Source organism: Gavia stellata, chromosome 35 (genome assembly GCF_030936135.1).
Source record: "Gavia stellata isolate bGavSte3 chromosome 35, bGavSte3.hap2, whole genome shotgun sequence".
NCBI classification, from domain to species: domain Eukaryota; kingdom Metazoa; phylum Chordata; class Aves; order Gaviiformes; family Gaviidae; genus Gavia; species Gavia stellata.
This window is the reverse complement of record NC_082628.1, coordinates 759,512-774,995: the sequence shown is the minus strand read 5'-3', so window position 1 is coordinate 774,995 and position 15,484 is coordinate 759,512. Positions and strand designations below refer to the sequence as shown.

The 15,484-nt window shown below is 53.6% G+C and overlaps 2 protein-coding genes across 2 annotated transcripts in view; both read right to left on the bottom strand.

The window, feature by feature from the left end:
• Positions 1–1,060, bottom strand: part of LOC132320336 (electroneutral sodium bicarbonate exchanger 1-like) — a gene marked incomplete at its 3' end in the record, with an annotated part of 28,391 nt that extends 27,331 nt beyond the window's left edge. The window contains exon 1 of the mRNA XM_059832615.1: positions 1,040–1,060. Within this exon, the coding sequence (XP_059688598.1) occupies positions 1,040–1,060 (21 nt within the window). The remainder of the gene's footprint in view (positions 1–1,039) is intronic.
• A 1,591-nt stretch (positions 1,061–2,651) lies between these two features.
• LOC132320369 (electroneutral sodium bicarbonate exchanger 1-like) lies at positions 2,652–14,245 on the bottom strand. Its single transcript, XM_059832653.1, has 23 exons — positions 14,158–14,245; positions 13,325–13,453; positions 12,741–12,876; positions 12,367–12,527; positions 12,083–12,262; positions 11,826–11,914; positions 11,536–11,693; positions 11,079–11,166; positions 10,427–10,573; positions 10,158–10,249; positions 9,475–9,649; positions 9,205–9,338; positions 8,342–8,587; positions 8,134–8,239; positions 7,619–7,780; positions 6,820–6,933; positions 6,310–6,471; positions 5,468–5,719; positions 4,760–4,828; positions 4,039–4,212; positions 3,802–3,939; positions 3,260–3,360; positions 2,652–2,739 (listed from the first exon to the last, which is right to left on the bottom strand). Exons 2-23 carry the CDS (start codon positions 13,422–13,424, stop codon positions 2,652–2,654), a joined length of 3,072 nt encoding a protein of 1,023 aa, XP_059688636.1. The 5' UTR covers positions 13,425–13,453; positions 14,158–14,245.
• Positions 14,246–15,484: the final 1,239 nt, after the last annotated feature.

The following is a 15,484-nucleotide window of genomic DNA, read 5'->3' as shown; positions in this document are numbered from 1 at the left end:
GGGGAACGGTTCTCTTTGCAGAAGGTGAGTGCCTTTTCCTCCCTTCTGTACTACCAATCTCTGAAGAAATCAAACCAGAGTAATGAGTGCTTGCTGACAGGCACCCAGCAGTCTGGTTTTCAGCAAATAAAGGGTGACGATTGGGCAGCCTCACTATTACAATGTGCCTCGTTCTTCTGTATTTGTCCAGACGAGCTCCCTTCTGGCTCTCTACCAGCCCACGCAGGGACATTGCCATGTCCCCCCCAGGATTTCTCGGCTGTCTCAGCCCAGAGACGGGCTGCACGGGGACGTGGCGGGGCAGAGTCAGGAGGGGGCCATGCTTCGGGCACGGTGCTGAGCCCCACTCCACGCTGGCGGCTGCGTGGCAGGAAAAGCCTTTGGGGACCTTCTGCCGTGAACCTCAACATCAGCTCTCCATCCTGGAGCTGGAGGAGGTTGAGCGAAACCTCGGGGCAGCACCACGCTCCCTCCCAGGAGCAGCAAGCAGGGACCAGGGCGGAGGCACGAACCCACCGCAGCCGAGCAAGACGTCGGGCAAATGATATGGGACGGGATAGTGCATATACCTGATGTCAGGAACAAGCCTGGCCGGGCTTGGCAGACCCCCTGAAACCCAAAATTATTTCTATGGATTTATTACGGCTTTTCTGGAGGATGCTCCACACAGTGAAGTACTTTGCAGAACACAGCCCCTGCCCTGGCCACCTCCTGCAGGGAGGCTGCCAGATGCCACCATGTGCATTAAACCACCTTTTCTCCCCCCATCCTTCCCTCCTGAGCAGATGGCAGTCGTACGAATCCCAAAGCACCCAAAGCTTCGCCTCCAACACCAAGCGGCACTCGGAAGGCACCTTCACCACTCTTAGGGATTTACCCACGCCGGCCACCCTAACAGGGGCCGACCCTGGGATCCCGCTGAGAAGGCAGAGTCCCAGGGAAGGTTTCCCATCCCTCTTTGAGGAGTTCTCGGGTGACAGCTCGAGCTGGCTGCCTCCGGAGAGGGACCCCTACCCCCACTCATGCCCCCCAATTATACCTGTACCACCCAGCACCCCATCCCCAGGTCCAACCCCGAGGCCGAGCCCTTAATTCTCCCAGAGGGACATCACCTTCCCTTGGCTTCCAGCTCCGGCCTGGGGCTCTTCCCCAGCCTCTCCCTCCACTTACTCCAAACCCCACCCTCAGCACAGCCCCACACACACTCCCCTCCTCCTTCCTCTGACCTCTCTCTTCCTTAATCCTTTCCTCACCTCCAGCACGCTATACAGAGGGAGCCAGACGCACCACCTCCTCCACTGACTTCCCTGGCCAGGCGGGGACACGGTTGGAAAAATACTTTGGAATACCCGGAGCTGCTCAGCTCTTGCGGCCTAAGGCTTCAACTCCTTCAGCTGCTTCCGCCTCCCTTTTCTCGGGAACCGCTCCCGCGGCGCTGCAGGACAGCAGCTGTCCCCTCCGACAGTCACCATGCCACGCTGGCAAAAGTCAACCTACAGCTTGCAAAACCCCATCCCGTAAAAGCCGTCTGATTTTGGCCCTGCTTGGGGATGTACCCCTTTCTTCCTTACAGAGCAATTCTGTAGTTTCTTTTCCCCACCCATTTGCAAGGAGCAACAACTTGCCCTTGGCATTTGGGGTTGGCTTCATGCACGAACAGGCTCCCGCAGAGGATGGGACAAGCCGATGGCAGGAGGGCTCGTGCACCCGTCCCAGCTGGGCACGAGGCACCAGTTGCAGACGCCGAGAGCCTGGAGCATGTGCTGAGCCCACAGCAAGATGCAGGGCTGCAAGGGGACCTTTTCTTCTGGCTTGTCCTCTCCTCCCAGGCTCCACGGCCAGCCGACTCGACCGCATGTGCCTGAGGTGACACCACAGCCCAACGACCCCCCGCCCCAAAACCTCAAGAGAGCACGAGAGCCATCTCTGCTTCACAGCTTCTTCCTGCATAGCGGCAGGGGAAGGGAGAAGGAAAAGGCATCTTGCCGCTTTCCTCCCGGCTCATCCCACCCTGGGAGAGAAGAGACTTTGCAAGGACAGGGGAGAAGAAAAAACTACAGAGTGCCAGGGAGGTAAAAGGAAGGAAAACGGCACTGAATGATAAAGCGGCAGCAGTCCCTCTACCACTACAAACCCACACCACCACACGCACGTACACACGGGAACTTCACGACACCGAACTCCCATTGACTGGCACGTACACCTCAGTTTGCTGGTCTAGAGATACTGAATGCCTGAAGCACACCAAGGAGAACTGAAAACATCGACATGGCTTTAATGGGAATCCTCCAACTGGAAAACAGCGGTATCTCCCCGTCTCTGCGTTGGCACGTCCCTGAGTCACGTTCTCACTCCTCCCCTTCAAAGCCGAGGCTCCTAAATAGCAAAACTGGGGGGAAAAAAGACAAAAAGAGGGAGAGCACCATCAGTGGAAGACCTGCCGGCTGCTGCTGGTTCAACCCTGTTCGTGGGACCACCCCGGCAGTGACGAGCTGGTTTGCATGCCACGGTCCTCGCTGCCTGTTCCCAGGGACGGGCCGTTTGCTCGGTACTGCCTGCCGAAGCACGGGAAAACTGTAGGCATGCGCCGTCGCTTGCAGAGGAGCACGGTCACGTTCACATGCAATCCTTTACCTCTTTCCTCCCCGGATTCAGACTGTTTCTGTGTTCATAGTGAGAGCCTTCCACACGCTCGTTTTCAACACTTCCTCCGAGATATTAATCTCGCAAGGATCAGTCCTGCAATAAATATTTCACAGAGCAATCCGTGACTACGGGAACTGATGCCACCAAGTGCGTTAGCATCAGCAAGAGGAACAGCGGGGCCCCGAGAATCAAAGCTCAGCATAAGCACGGCAGGTTTTGCTGGATGAGGAGTTTTGCGAGGCAAGCCTGAGAGCTGCAGAGCTACAGCTCCGTGCAAAGGCTCTTGCGGGCGTTTAGCCTTGGAGTGGGCTCCTAAGCCACTGCTGGTACAGATCATGCCTGCAACTCCTCGTTTTTACGTATGAGGATCTCCAGCTACCCTAAAGTCACTGAGGATGCGACTTTTTGGGGTCAGATGGGAGTTGTGCAGCCACTCTGCTTGGAGGCAGAGCCCTGCGATCCCCTCCTGCAGCCCTGCCCGTAGATGTGATTTTCCCACCAAGCTGACTGCTGCTTTCTATGGGACGCTCAAGAAAGATGCAAGTGGAAAAAACTGTGCCAAACACCTTCCAACTAATCTTGCCGGGGGTCCTGGCACTTGGTGGGGCTTTACCTGTCCCTGCTTTGCTTTGGGATATCCAAGTTGCTGGTCTTGCCCAGTTTCAGCAGAACTGAACCGGCAGCAGCAGCAGCTTCCATCATTTTCGGGGACTCCTGACGGAAAAAAGGGACAAATCAAGTTCTCTGTCTTGGATCCAAGTGGAAAAAACCTGAACACCCAGCAAAAACATTGCATGCTGCCCTCTCCTTCTGACTCGTGGCACCTTTAGCTATTAGCGCAGCAGGGTAAAGACCTTTCACTCTGAATTTTTTTGGGGGGGGGGTTAAAAACACTGTTACGAGCCAATCTTTCCATCATCATCATCATCATCTGTTATTATAAATGACTCATTTAAAAAATTATACCTCTATTCAAGTGTTAAGCTCACTGCTCATTCAGGGAAAAAAAAGGTTAAGATGTGGGATCCAGGCTATTAGTATCTGTTTCTTTTGAGTTCTGATCTTGCCCCAACATGTAAAGACAAGCTGTGCTAGAAACAGGCAATCTCACAGCCCGAGGGAGATGTCCAGCCCCGAGCGCCCAGCAAGCGTTACCTCTTCTTCATTGGCTTCGTTTTTGGCACCGTCCAACTTCTTCTTCTTGCTCTCTGGCATAAGGTCATCCAGGAAGCTGAGCTCTCGCTTTGAGAAGCAGAAATCCATGGCTTTCCGGACAAATACAAGAGCCAAAACCTGCACGAAATAGAGGGAAGATGCGGTGAGGCCAGAGGTGGTGCTACATCTCACTCCAACGCGGCAAACATCCCTGTGCCGAGCGGCACCGCCTCTTACCATCATGGGAAAGACGATGGCGGCACGGGACACCTTGATGGCCCAGAGCAGGACGAGGCAGATCAGCTGGATCACGGTGAAGAAGTGCACCTTTCGCAAGGGGACGTGCCGCAGGTAGATGAAATCCGGCTGGTGTTTCGCCGGCATCCAAAACAGCTTCAAGCGATCGAAGAACTGCAAAGTCAAAGTGGAAAAGTTGCCACCTTGGGACTGCGGAAAGCTTCTGGCCCTCTTGAGACGTGGAGGGAGTTTTCAGGATCTCGCTCGCCATGAGAAACCGTGGATCCCACTATGCTCCTCCTGGGAGCAGCACCCATTTTCCCTTCGCTCCAGCTAGAAACCAGCTTGCCCGTGAGAGCTGCCCACCCACGTGCAATTATGCCACGTTATTCTATGATTAGCTTGTCTTGGCCCACTGAATCCCCCAGCAAGGATTTCCACCAGTGGTAGAAATTGCCTTCCCTGTGCACTCAACTCCCCCATTTTCACCTAACCAAACACTGGCCTGCCCTAACCTGTGTTTAAACAGGGAGCGCTCAACTTGCCCGGTCCTCCCAGCCCTATAGACCTCCTGTGCCTCCTCCAATCTTTTTCGTACACAAAATATTTTCATTGCTTGCTTTCCGAGAGGTTTTTTTCCCATGCCGCTGCTTTTTTCCTGCTTCTACGGAGATGAAATACCAGGCAGCGGACATGCTGCACGCTGTAAAAAAGTCCGTACCTGAATTTCTCCGAGCGACGACACGCCCATGTAGAGAAAGACGCCGTAAAGCACAGGCATTGGTATAAACTGAAAGAAAGAATGCAATCATTTATTTTTTTAAATTGCATTTTCAGTAGTACCACTCTCTTCTACAGGCACTGCCTCAAATTGCCTACAGCTTTCCAGTTTCCACAGGGTTAGAGACGTGTCGGATTTTAACCAGCAGAGCTTTTGTGCCTGCGAGTGAGCTAACGCTCTGCTTTAGGCTGACCGTTGGAGTTATCTTTCATCAGCAGAATCCTATCTTCCAGAAAGGTTGGAGGAAAACAGGCGACCATGCTACCATATGCCACGTTCTGTGACGGTAGAAAAACCTTTCTCCTTATTCTTGTAGCAACAAGCAAAAGCGACGTGCCTCCTTTTAGCCTAGCGAGGAGATTATCTTGTGGGAGGAACACGCAAGGAAGCCCATGGAGATGATTTCAGTGTGTTTAGCTACTGGAACGGCTGTGCTGAGGCATTTGGGGGAGCAAATTGCCATCGATAACGTGCTGAACGGCTGGAAAGCGTAAGCGAGGAGGCTGCTTCCCACTGTGGGTCAAGCCCCAAGGTTTGGGATCACCTCCTCCTCCACTCCACAGCTGCTCGGGCCTGGAGAGAGGGGACTGGTTTTGGGTAACCTCCAAAAAGCTCGTGGCTGTTGGGTGTTTTGCATTTTCCTCTTACCTTTAACACAGAAGTGAAGAAGACAGAGCAGCCCATGAGCACAAAGATCATGGAGCCAGTGACTCTCTGCTCTCGTATCCCCAGAAACTTGGGTTGTTCTCCTGGAGCTGCGCACTCAGACTCGACTTTGAGGCTATTCACGTGGGTGATGGACAGGACGGTGGCAGCCACAAACCAGGGCAGCCCCATCACGGAGCACACCCCGAGCATCACGGCCACCATGAAAAGGTCCAGGTGGTACCCACATCCTTTCTGCGGGAAGCAAAACAAGGAGATGAGCGTCCCACAGCACAAGAGCAAGGACAACGTCGCAAGTCAGGCTCAAACCCCGCTAGAGCGCAAGTCAACTTCTTGAGAATTTAAAACACGCCTCGGAAACAAATAAGGAGGTATCTGCTCTTTGTGCAAGCCCCTTGCATGAAAAGGTGGCGGGAGTTCAGACAAAGTGGATTTGGTTGTGCGATAGCTACTTCTCAAAAGAAAAAAAGAGACCGGGTTTTTTCCTTTATAAAGAAATTTCCACCACTTGCAAGTAGGATGTGACTCTGAGTTATCCCTGGCAGCGCGTCAACACAATTCGATCCCCCATCCACTGGTGACATTTTAAAACAAAACCACGCTTCTCTATTGCTCCAAGATTAATTTGCTCCTCTGAAAGGCTGCTCATCTGAACTCCCTGTCGTTTGCTCCCTGTGTCATCATTAATGCAGGAGAGCATCCTGCCACGCAGCCTGACGTTTTCCCAAACCAATGCCTTCCCAAAGCATTTGGAATAGGAGCTTCTCCCCGTGCCTGCAGCCCGGAGTGGGTTGGGGATGGGCTCATCTCTTGCAGCCCCTTACCTTCAGCCTGTGCTCCTTCCTGTTCACAATAACAGCAGTGATCTGCTGGTCCATGAAGATCAAGATGGTGCAGAGCAGAGCTGGGATGAGCGCAGCCAACACCGTCCACCAAGGGTTGGGTCCTACGGGGCTGATGAACCACCCGCGGTCGTCTCTGGTAGGCTGCAACAAAGCACACACATCAGCATCATCTCCCAGCCCAGCCACCTCACTGGCTTTGCTTTTCCCCTCCATTCCCATGTCAGAGCACCTCCCAGCCCTGGCTTCACGTCACCCTGGGGTTCAGCACTGCCGCTGCCCTCTTTGCAAGCACCTACAGATACTTCTCCTGGAGGTATCTAGTTTTGGGGCTGTCTTCTCCTTTCCCGAAGGAAACAATGCGCTTGGAGGCAGAAGAGGAGATGGTCGCACCACCAGCATCTCCTCCGGACTCAGCCCTGTCCTGCCCCAGCATCACCTTGTGGCATCCCCAAGGGCTGAAACCAGCTCCCTGCCAAAACACCCCGTTACCTTGAACATATGGGGGACGTGGAGCTTCGGTGATGGGATCCCAATCATGAAGTCCATGAGCACCATGACGACGATGGTGAGGAAAACAGCAAAGTCGCTTACTGTGGACCGTACCTGGGGCAAGAAACCAGAGCTGAAGGGGGCGTCGCAAAGGGGGCCACAACATGACATGGAAAAGTGAGGGACGTCAACGCCATTAAGACCGGTTAACAAAACCCCTCCATGCTGAGGACATGCAGCCAAATCCCTTGGTTAGATACCGTTGCTGTGTTTGTGCCTGTGAGATCTGGTGCCAGGCAATACAAAATGTTTAATTAGGTGGAAAAGGGTTGTCTTAATTGAAACCTTAAAAAAAAAAATAAAATTACAAAAGAAGGAAGCAGATGTCTGCCACGACAGCCACGCTCACAGCTAAAACGGGAATAAGGCACTGAGGCATCATTTGCTCCTCAAAAGGAAGAAATAGTGTCGTTTGCTATGGCAGCTCCTCAGCTGAATCAGCCTTCCCCTTGAGCACATAATGCACAGAAGGTGAAAAAAAGTAACTGTGGAAGACCTGATTTCCCACTGCCTGAGCAAGAGATGGCTCCAGGACAGGTCGCCAGGCAGGTGGGAAATGCTACGATCCTTTTGCGCTCATGGAAATGAGTGAGGGACGTCCACGCTGATGGAGAGCTTGGCCTTCAAGGTCAACGTTTCCCAGCTCGACCGAGTGGTGGCAAATACTGCTTAGTGCTCCAGGAAAGCCATTTTGGGAAATGAGCGTGGAGACTGCTGCTGGCCACCGTCTTCTACCTACTCTGGTTGGGAAGTATCGGCTGGTCTTAAACTTCTTCAGTAAGCTCGACAGCACAAAGGTGGAGAAGAAGAGGATGCAGCACCAGAAGAGGACGTCAGGCGTGTAGGGGCCATTGGGTCCACAGGCAGGTCCTTGAAACTCTCCATGCAAATACCGACATTCCTGGAGAAACAGAGCATCAGGACACAAAGGCAGTGCACGTGCGGCAAGGAAACCTCGCATAACGAGGGGGTTATTTCTGCTGCCGGTCAGAAATATTGTCCTGCCACCGCGTTGAGGAGGCGGACAGTTATTACCCACGATGTTGGGCACAAGGTGGACTGGACAAGGTGGACTCTCCTTCCCAGGACCAAGCGGGTTAAAACCACCCATTAGATGTAAGCAATGACTTTTCAGAGCAGCACTAGCACAGCTGGAAACCCATCACCACCTGAAGGGCTCCGACTTGTGCACCACGCGAATGCCCCTGGACCCCGTGGCCGCGGCACGAGGAAGCAGTGGCTCGGGGCACTTACGGTCACCGTGAGGTTTTCCCAGGCGATGCCAGACACGTTGATCTTGTTGCTCTCCCAGAAACGCAGGGTTTCATTGCTGGGATGCGTCGGTGCCTCACACTTACAGCTGGGAGGAGAGAAGCCAAGACACGGGTAAGGGAGAGGCGATGCAGGTGCAGCCCTGAGCTCCTGCCAAGGGGCAGGGGCGTTTTAGGAGGAAAAAACCCACTAGTCGATGGTGAGGAAGTCGAGCTGGCTGTGCATGTGCACAGGGTAGGTCTCCCGCAGGTGACTCAGCTTCTCTAGAGCCTCGTAGATGAAGATGAGGCAGATGAGGGAGGCGAAGGCTTCTTCGGTGAAGCGGGTGATGTAGCACACCAAAGAGCTGGCGTCGGTGGCCACCAGCACGATGCAGAAGAAGGCGGTCCACAGCCCGATGCATGCCCGCAGAGAGAGATAGGAGAGCGTGTACTCCCTGGGAAACCAAAATAAAACCAAGGGTGGAAAGGCCAGCAAGAGGCTCCAAGTTGGGGCTTAATGATAAATTTAAATTGCAATAAGGGTGGTTCATCTCACATCGAAGTCATCACAGCAGAAGGACTGTCATGGAAAATACCCATTTCACATGAAAAACTCCTACTTTTTCAATGAAATCATCCAAACTCACAACATTTCAGCAGTAGACTATTTGGCTACCTGAGCAAACTGTATTTCCACTTCCAGCAACAATCAGGCTAAGAAGTGCCTTGTTTTGTACTCAGAGGGAAGCAAATCTTCCCCCATTCCCAAACCAGAGTGATTTGTCTCCTCTTCCTTGTGCAGCCCATCTTGGGCATCCACATCCTTGTGGTTTCTCCTCCTCCAGCTGCTTCGCTTTAAGCCTAAAACCCCCAAATGACCCCATCCATCCTTCAGAGAGCCAGGGCTCTCGCACCATCACATACTAAAGCAGCAGCGTGCAGCATCTGTGACACACAAGACAACTTCAATCGAACAACTGCCGCTGAGAGAAATGAAAGACAAACATCTTTTCTCCATCCCCGCTGCCTTCTGAAGGCTCTCACAGCACCCGGCCGCAGCAACCAGCCTTACTTGCAGAATTTGTAGAGGATCTTCTCAAAGACGAGCACGGGTCCGGTGCTGCCGAGGATGGTGAGAGGTTGGCCAGCAAAGAGGGAAAACACCACGCCGGTCATGGAGGCGCCCAGCAGCGACTCCATGGCACTCTGTCCGGGGAAGAGAGGCAGCAGTGAGTACAGAAAGCATTAGGGGGAAAAAAAACCCAGAGCAAACTCACTGCAGCAAGGACTTTTGCATGAGTTTTATCCTCCCCCGTGCCACCCAACAGAGAGAGCTGCTCACTATGTGGCCATCGGTCGCCTCCCCCAGCAGTCCCCCAAAGGTGATGACAGGGGACATGCAGGCACAGTAGAGGAAGAGGAAGGACGCCAGACACTGCAGCCTCAGACCATCCCGAAAGTCGCTCCAGAACCACGGGGCTTTTCGCTTCACATCCAGGATCAAACCTCCAAAGAGCCTGGAAGAAGGACAAAATAGAGACAGTTCTCCTGCAAGACCACATGGACTTTTCTTGGCTGCAGAAGGGCAATCACAAGCATGGAGTAATTTTCAGTGCTGAAAAGAAGCCGTCTCCTTCTCCCTTTTTACACCCACTAGAAACTGAGGCACGCCAAAATGCCCTCCAACAACAAAAATAAAAAGAAGAAAAAAGAAAAAACAAGACCTAACCTGAGAGCCCATCCCCTCTTACTGCAACACTCCCTTGCTCTGAGAAGCAGCAGAGCTCTACCTGGAGGTATTTGCACATCTGCTTCCACCCCAAATCAAGAAAACCTGTGTGCAATGATGCTGTGGCTGAGCCCAGCTGCCCACATCTCCCACCTGCCCAGCCCAGGGACCCAGCTGGGCATGTGGAGCCCCTTCACTGAACCAAAAAACCCCAAAAACCTGCTCAAAGGCAAGGTGCATGCTCAGATTTGGGAGGCAAGCAGAAAAAAAACACCCCAAACTATCAAAGCTTGCACCTTCCCGTCCGCTCCAGTTCAGGACCGCTGTGCTTCTCTGGCTCACTGTCAGAAGCACTGTCATCGAGAGCTCCTGGCATCTTCCTTTTTTCCTGTTCAAATGGAAATAAGAAAGACAGCTATTTGTAACCACTGGCTTGTTTTGCTTCTGGTCTGGCCATGTGACTGTGTCAAACAGGGACCTGGTGAATCTGGAGCCCTGAACAGCATCCCTAGCTGCCTGCCGTCCTGCCCGTCCCCCTCGCATCTCCCTCCACCGCAGCACCCACCTGCGAAGGGACGTTTTTCGGGGGCTCGATTCGGATCGATGGATCCCACTCTCCAGGCGGCAAGACCGTGACCTGATCCAGAAACTCATCGATGCCGGCCACGAGGTCAGCCCGGTTCTTGGCTTTATAGGCGACGTCATGGAAAACCTGCCCGTAGGAGACAACCTGCTCAGAGGACAACCCATCTCGCATGCCCTAAGCAGTGCAATAAGCACTTGGCTAAACGCAAGATAATTTCCCCCAAATTTCCTGCTGGCAATGGCAGGAAGTATTCCCCCAAAAGGAAAAATCTGTCCATCGTGTTCCTTGTAATCCTCTCCTCCACGAGGCCCCCCATCCCCCATGGCACACCGCAGCCTGTTGCTTAGAGAGGACAAGTTTTACTGGCCCTGGCAATGCCACCACTGGGGACAGCGTGCTGGGGACCCTGGGGAGAAGGACGAGGTGCAGGATGCACCCCGGGTGGGATTTCAGCCTCCAGGATGTGGGGGGATGCAAACGTGCGTGTTTGCTTTGGGCTGCGAACGAAGGGTGGGCTATTTGGAGAGCTGCCAGCAGCGGGGACAGCAAATGCTCTTCCTCACTACTACAGAGACAGGGAGAGGTGAAGAAAGCCAAAAATGACCCAGAGATATCCCTTCTCACGTCGCACCTCATCCGTCATGATAGTAGCCATGGACCTGCCGATCTCATGGTACTGATGGGCTTTTCCTTCTGGTCCAAGCAAAACAAACAGGAACCTGGGCAAGACAAACAAAAGGAGAGAAACGAACGTGTCATGGCTCAAAGAGCACCCAAGGAAATCCCTGGCAGCTCCCAGCCCAGAGCACGGCTCGAGAGGGGACACGGAGGCTCACCGACTCCGGTGATGAATTGGAAATTCATCAAAACCCATCGCAAATTTCATTTTGGGGCCAACTCTCATTCACGTTGGCCAATGGGTTTAAAAGCTACAGCAGGGAAGGGGGAAATGAAGGCAAGGAGACGTGGCTGGCAGAAACGTGCTGGCTCCCGCTGGCCTTGTTCCCTTGGGATGCCAAACTGATGCATGCCATCTGATGTTTTGTTGGGGGGGTTTGAAATAAAAACTTTGTGCTTCTCGTTCAGACCTTGTTGGGATGGGAACTTCCGTCATGCCCGAGAGGAGGACAGCCGGGGTCAGGCGGACAAATGCCACGATGGGCTGGCGAAGGAAATCCAGCTCTCCTACGAGCACGTTGGACGCTTCAGCCCCGCTGGGAATTTTCTTCATGAAGTGCAGCTCCGCCTGGGCACAACAAGCCATTTTCAGGCAATTACCCCAAAAGCAAAGCCCACAGCACCCTGCAGCTCCCTCTGCAGCCAAGGTTGCAACAGCAAATTCGGCCCTGAAGGCCTAAGAAAGCTATGAGTGTCTCACCTTGCTTAAATCCGTTGTGCTGGTCTCATGGTTCACCCCATTTTTAGCTTCCACAGTGGTGGGAGAAGGATGAGGGGTAAGTGTTTGAGCTGGTAGAAAAAAGAAAGACACTCAGAAAGACGGACAAGGAGCAATTGGGATGCTTCTCCTTTGCTAGGACAAACCTAATGGGGCCAAAGCCCTGCAGAAACCCTCATCTGCTGCCAAAGCCCTGCAGAAACCTTCACCGGGTGCCAAAGCCCTGCAGGAACCCTCACCTGGCTTGTCGAGGAGGTGCAGGTCCGACCCCTTCTTGCTCACATCAGCAAACGAGCGGAGAAGGTTGTTTCTTTTCTTCTCGTTCTGATGGTGGTGCTTCTTCAAAAGAACTTCTCCAATTTTTGCCCGCGTGCGCTCGTCAAACTCCGTGAGCTGTTCTTGCTGGCCCAGGATCAGATCTGAGCATGGCACAGGAAAATGAGGCAGGGTTTGATCTGGGAAGGAAGGGCACAGCGGCGAGCCAAGCTCGACCGTTCCCGGAGGGACGCGGCACCCACAGTACCTGCGATCTCTTCGATGCTGTTGGCACTAATGTCCAGCAGCACCGTGCCATTGATGATGCAGCTCCTCAGCTCAAAGAGGCTGTGCAAGGACAGCGTGGCCACATAGGGCTTGCTCCAGCGCTCGCCGCCGTCTTCCACGTCCTCCTCAAACTTCAGCCACCTGCGGACATCGGGTGCTGTCAGCCCCATTGCAAGGAAACAGCCCCAGCTCTCCAACCCCTTTAACAGAGCTACAGGTAGCAAGAGGAGACGGCTCCTCGCATCAGCACCTACAGCTGCAAAAGCTTCGCGTCCTGCGGAGCGGAAAGCAGAGCCCGCGTGCACTGCTGGCGCAGGGACTCCTCTCCCACCACAGCCGGCAGCAGGGATTTACCTTGCCGTTTCCTTCCACTCGGCATCTTCGCCCTCTTTCACGCAGATCTCATCCAGCTCGGTGAACAAGGCGTGAGGGACATGCTGCTCGTCCTCCTTGGTCCTGAGGATGAACTGCACCCGCTGGGACGGGGTGCCTGGGGGCAGAACACAGAGACCCGTCCCGTTACCACGCTCGAATATGGCCCATCACGCTCACATGCAAAGCGGGCATCAGATCGGCACCAGTTCAGCCACAAATATTGGGCCGGCCCCTCTCCCCTGGCTCTGTTGGGGCTTGCACAGAGCCACGGAGAAGGAGAAGCATCTATTCCACCCCTGCACAAGGATGGGCAGCTTTCCTTCCCCACATTTCCATTTTTAAAGCAGGCATCCCGCTGAGGAAGATGAGCCTAAATCCATTATACATTTAACTACCTCAAAAAAAAAAGATGAAAGTTTTGAAAAAGAGGGTCTTGTTAAATAATGCCACTTTCCCTCGGAAGAACAGCAAGTCACTCAAACTAGCCACATGGACCTGCTTGCAGAAGACCCCAGCGCCCATGTAGCCCCAAGGAGTTTAGTGAACGGGGTGGCGGGACTTACAGTGGTAGCCCCGCTCCGTCGGGGCACAGTCCTCCTCCTGTTCCCGATGCTTCTGCTTGTGGGGTCGGTGATGCCGGTGGCATTGCCCCACCAGCGGCATCTGCACGCCGGCGTACAGGGTCCGGTGGCCTGCAAAAAAGCAGCATTTGCATCACTCGCGATATTGGGGAGATGGATGACGCAGACACCACGGTTAAATCAGTGCAGCCGTCCCAGGAGGAAACACCAATTTTGTTTTCACTGGATCCCTGAATGTCACAGACCTCTCCTTTTTTCCAAGCCTGTTTTACTCGAACTTTGCAACAACAGAGCAACAACAAGTGATGGCTCCCCCAAAAGTGCCCTGAAAGCATCCAACGTCTTCTCAAATTCCAGCTTGGGCTGGCCAACACTCAGCCTTGCTCATTAAGCAGTGACAGAAGGGAATTCTTTTTAAAATCCTTGTATGGCACAAGGCGACAAGAGAAGATCCAATCAGTCCCATGATAAGGAACTCCAGAAGAAAAGAAGAAAAGCACAGCCTCGCGCCTCCAGCTGTCCAATTATTCTCCAGACCTCTCCAAGCCAGGAGCAGCCTCTGCGAGTAAACAAGCCGTGAATTATCCAGCCCCATGGCTAAAGCTCACACCGTGACCTCCGCGGGGGCTTTTTCCCTCTGTTGAAAAGCCGTAATATTAAAACACGTGAAAATAACTGTGCTGCTTTATTAAGAAGCATGGCACGTTTTGCTGCACATGATGTCACACCGAGTGAGGGACATTGTAGGGACTTTGTGCAACGGGAAAAGGCGCCGGGCTGGTGGCCCCTCTACCAGCATCTCAGCAGAGACTCACCTTCCAACTCCTCCTTCTCATAGTGAATCTTGGCACCGTTGCTCCTTCTCCCCTGGTCAATCAGTGCCTCCTCGTCATGCCTCTGTTTAGCAATGAGAAGAAGGTAAAAGTTGGGGCTGGGCGTCTAGAGCTCCCTTGCGTCCTGCCGGCAAGTCTCCTTCTCTCTTAGACACCGTTTTGCCTCCGTGCTGCGACCAGGGACGCTACACCTGCCCCTGGCAGCCCTCCTCAGTGCAAAGCATCTCCCCCTGCCCATCCTTCTGCCCTCCAGGGAAATGCCAATGGGATTTCGGGGAGAGTTTTCCCCCTGTTTGGGGGATGCTCAGCCCTTCAGCTGTGCTACCTGTAACTCTTCCAGAAGTGTCATTTTGTAAGCCCCGTTCTGGTTCATCCTCACGTCGGTCACCGGTTTGGGGGGATAATTGAACCTCCAGATCAATCAGGGGGCCAGAGTCCCCCGGGACACCTGGACAGCTCTCACCGAGAGGAGCTCAGTGGCACCCAGTGTGCACCAACTCCAGAGACACAACAAGTGACCATTTATGGCATCACAATCGGTGATGCGTATCCAGGCAGTTATTTAAAGCCACGCACCCCAGGACTCTTCCCGCTTGGAAAACTTAGTGGATGGGGAGAAACCAGCTCTGTTTTGGGCAAAAACTAGCCGGAATAGAGAAAAGGGGTGTAAATGCCGCATCCTGCTGGGCCAAAAGGCATAAGCAGCGTTTGGGTGTATTTAAAAGCACAAGCTGCCAAAATACGAGTGAGGTGCAAAGCCTTGGGGAAAATACGCCTTACGGGGCAAAATACACATTAGGAGGAAACATAGGAGGAAACAGGACAAGTGAGCACCTCCGGCTCTGCGGCAAGATGCTCTCAGCGTCCCATGGCCCTTCTGTTGCAGCATCCTCGAAATCGCGGCAAGCCTTGCGCGGAGATGCCACCGAAGGAAAGGGCCCCGCTCAGAACTCACTCGGTCCCGGTTAGGCCACTCAAATGGACTCGGAGCGCTTATTTTGTTGAGGAAATTGCTGGAGGAGTTAAGGGTTTCGTAGAGCTGTGGGGTTGCGGACCTGTGGCCTTGGGATGGGATGGAGCAGGAAGGGGAGAAGCCTCCGGAAAGCAGTTTATCCCATCCCAGCATGGGCACCAGCACTTGCAAACGCTTTGCCTTCCCTCTCTGTCCTTCTCCGCTGCTGACAGGTGCCTGCAAAACATCACATTGTCAAAACTGGGCTGGGCAAGGGGATGCCGAGCTTTGCATCGCTCACTTTGGAGTTTTGGAGCAGCCAGAGTTGTTCCGCTTAGCACTATTTCCTAAGCACAA

Bases quoted from the DNA above. Each gene is read 5' to 3' on its own strand.
- LOC132320369 (XM_059832653.1), bottom strand. From the start codon at position 13,424: ATGCCGCTGGTGGGGCAATGCCACCGGCATCACCGACCCCACAAGCAG. The intron at 12,877-13,324 runs GTAAGTCCCGCC...TTCTGCCCCCAG, and splicing joins GACGGAGCGGGGCTACCACT to GCACCCCGTCCCAGCGGGTG. The intron at 2,740-3,259 runs GTAAAGCCCCAC...TATTTATTGCAG, and splicing joins CCAAAGCAAAGCAGGGACAG to GACTGATCCTTGCGAGATTA.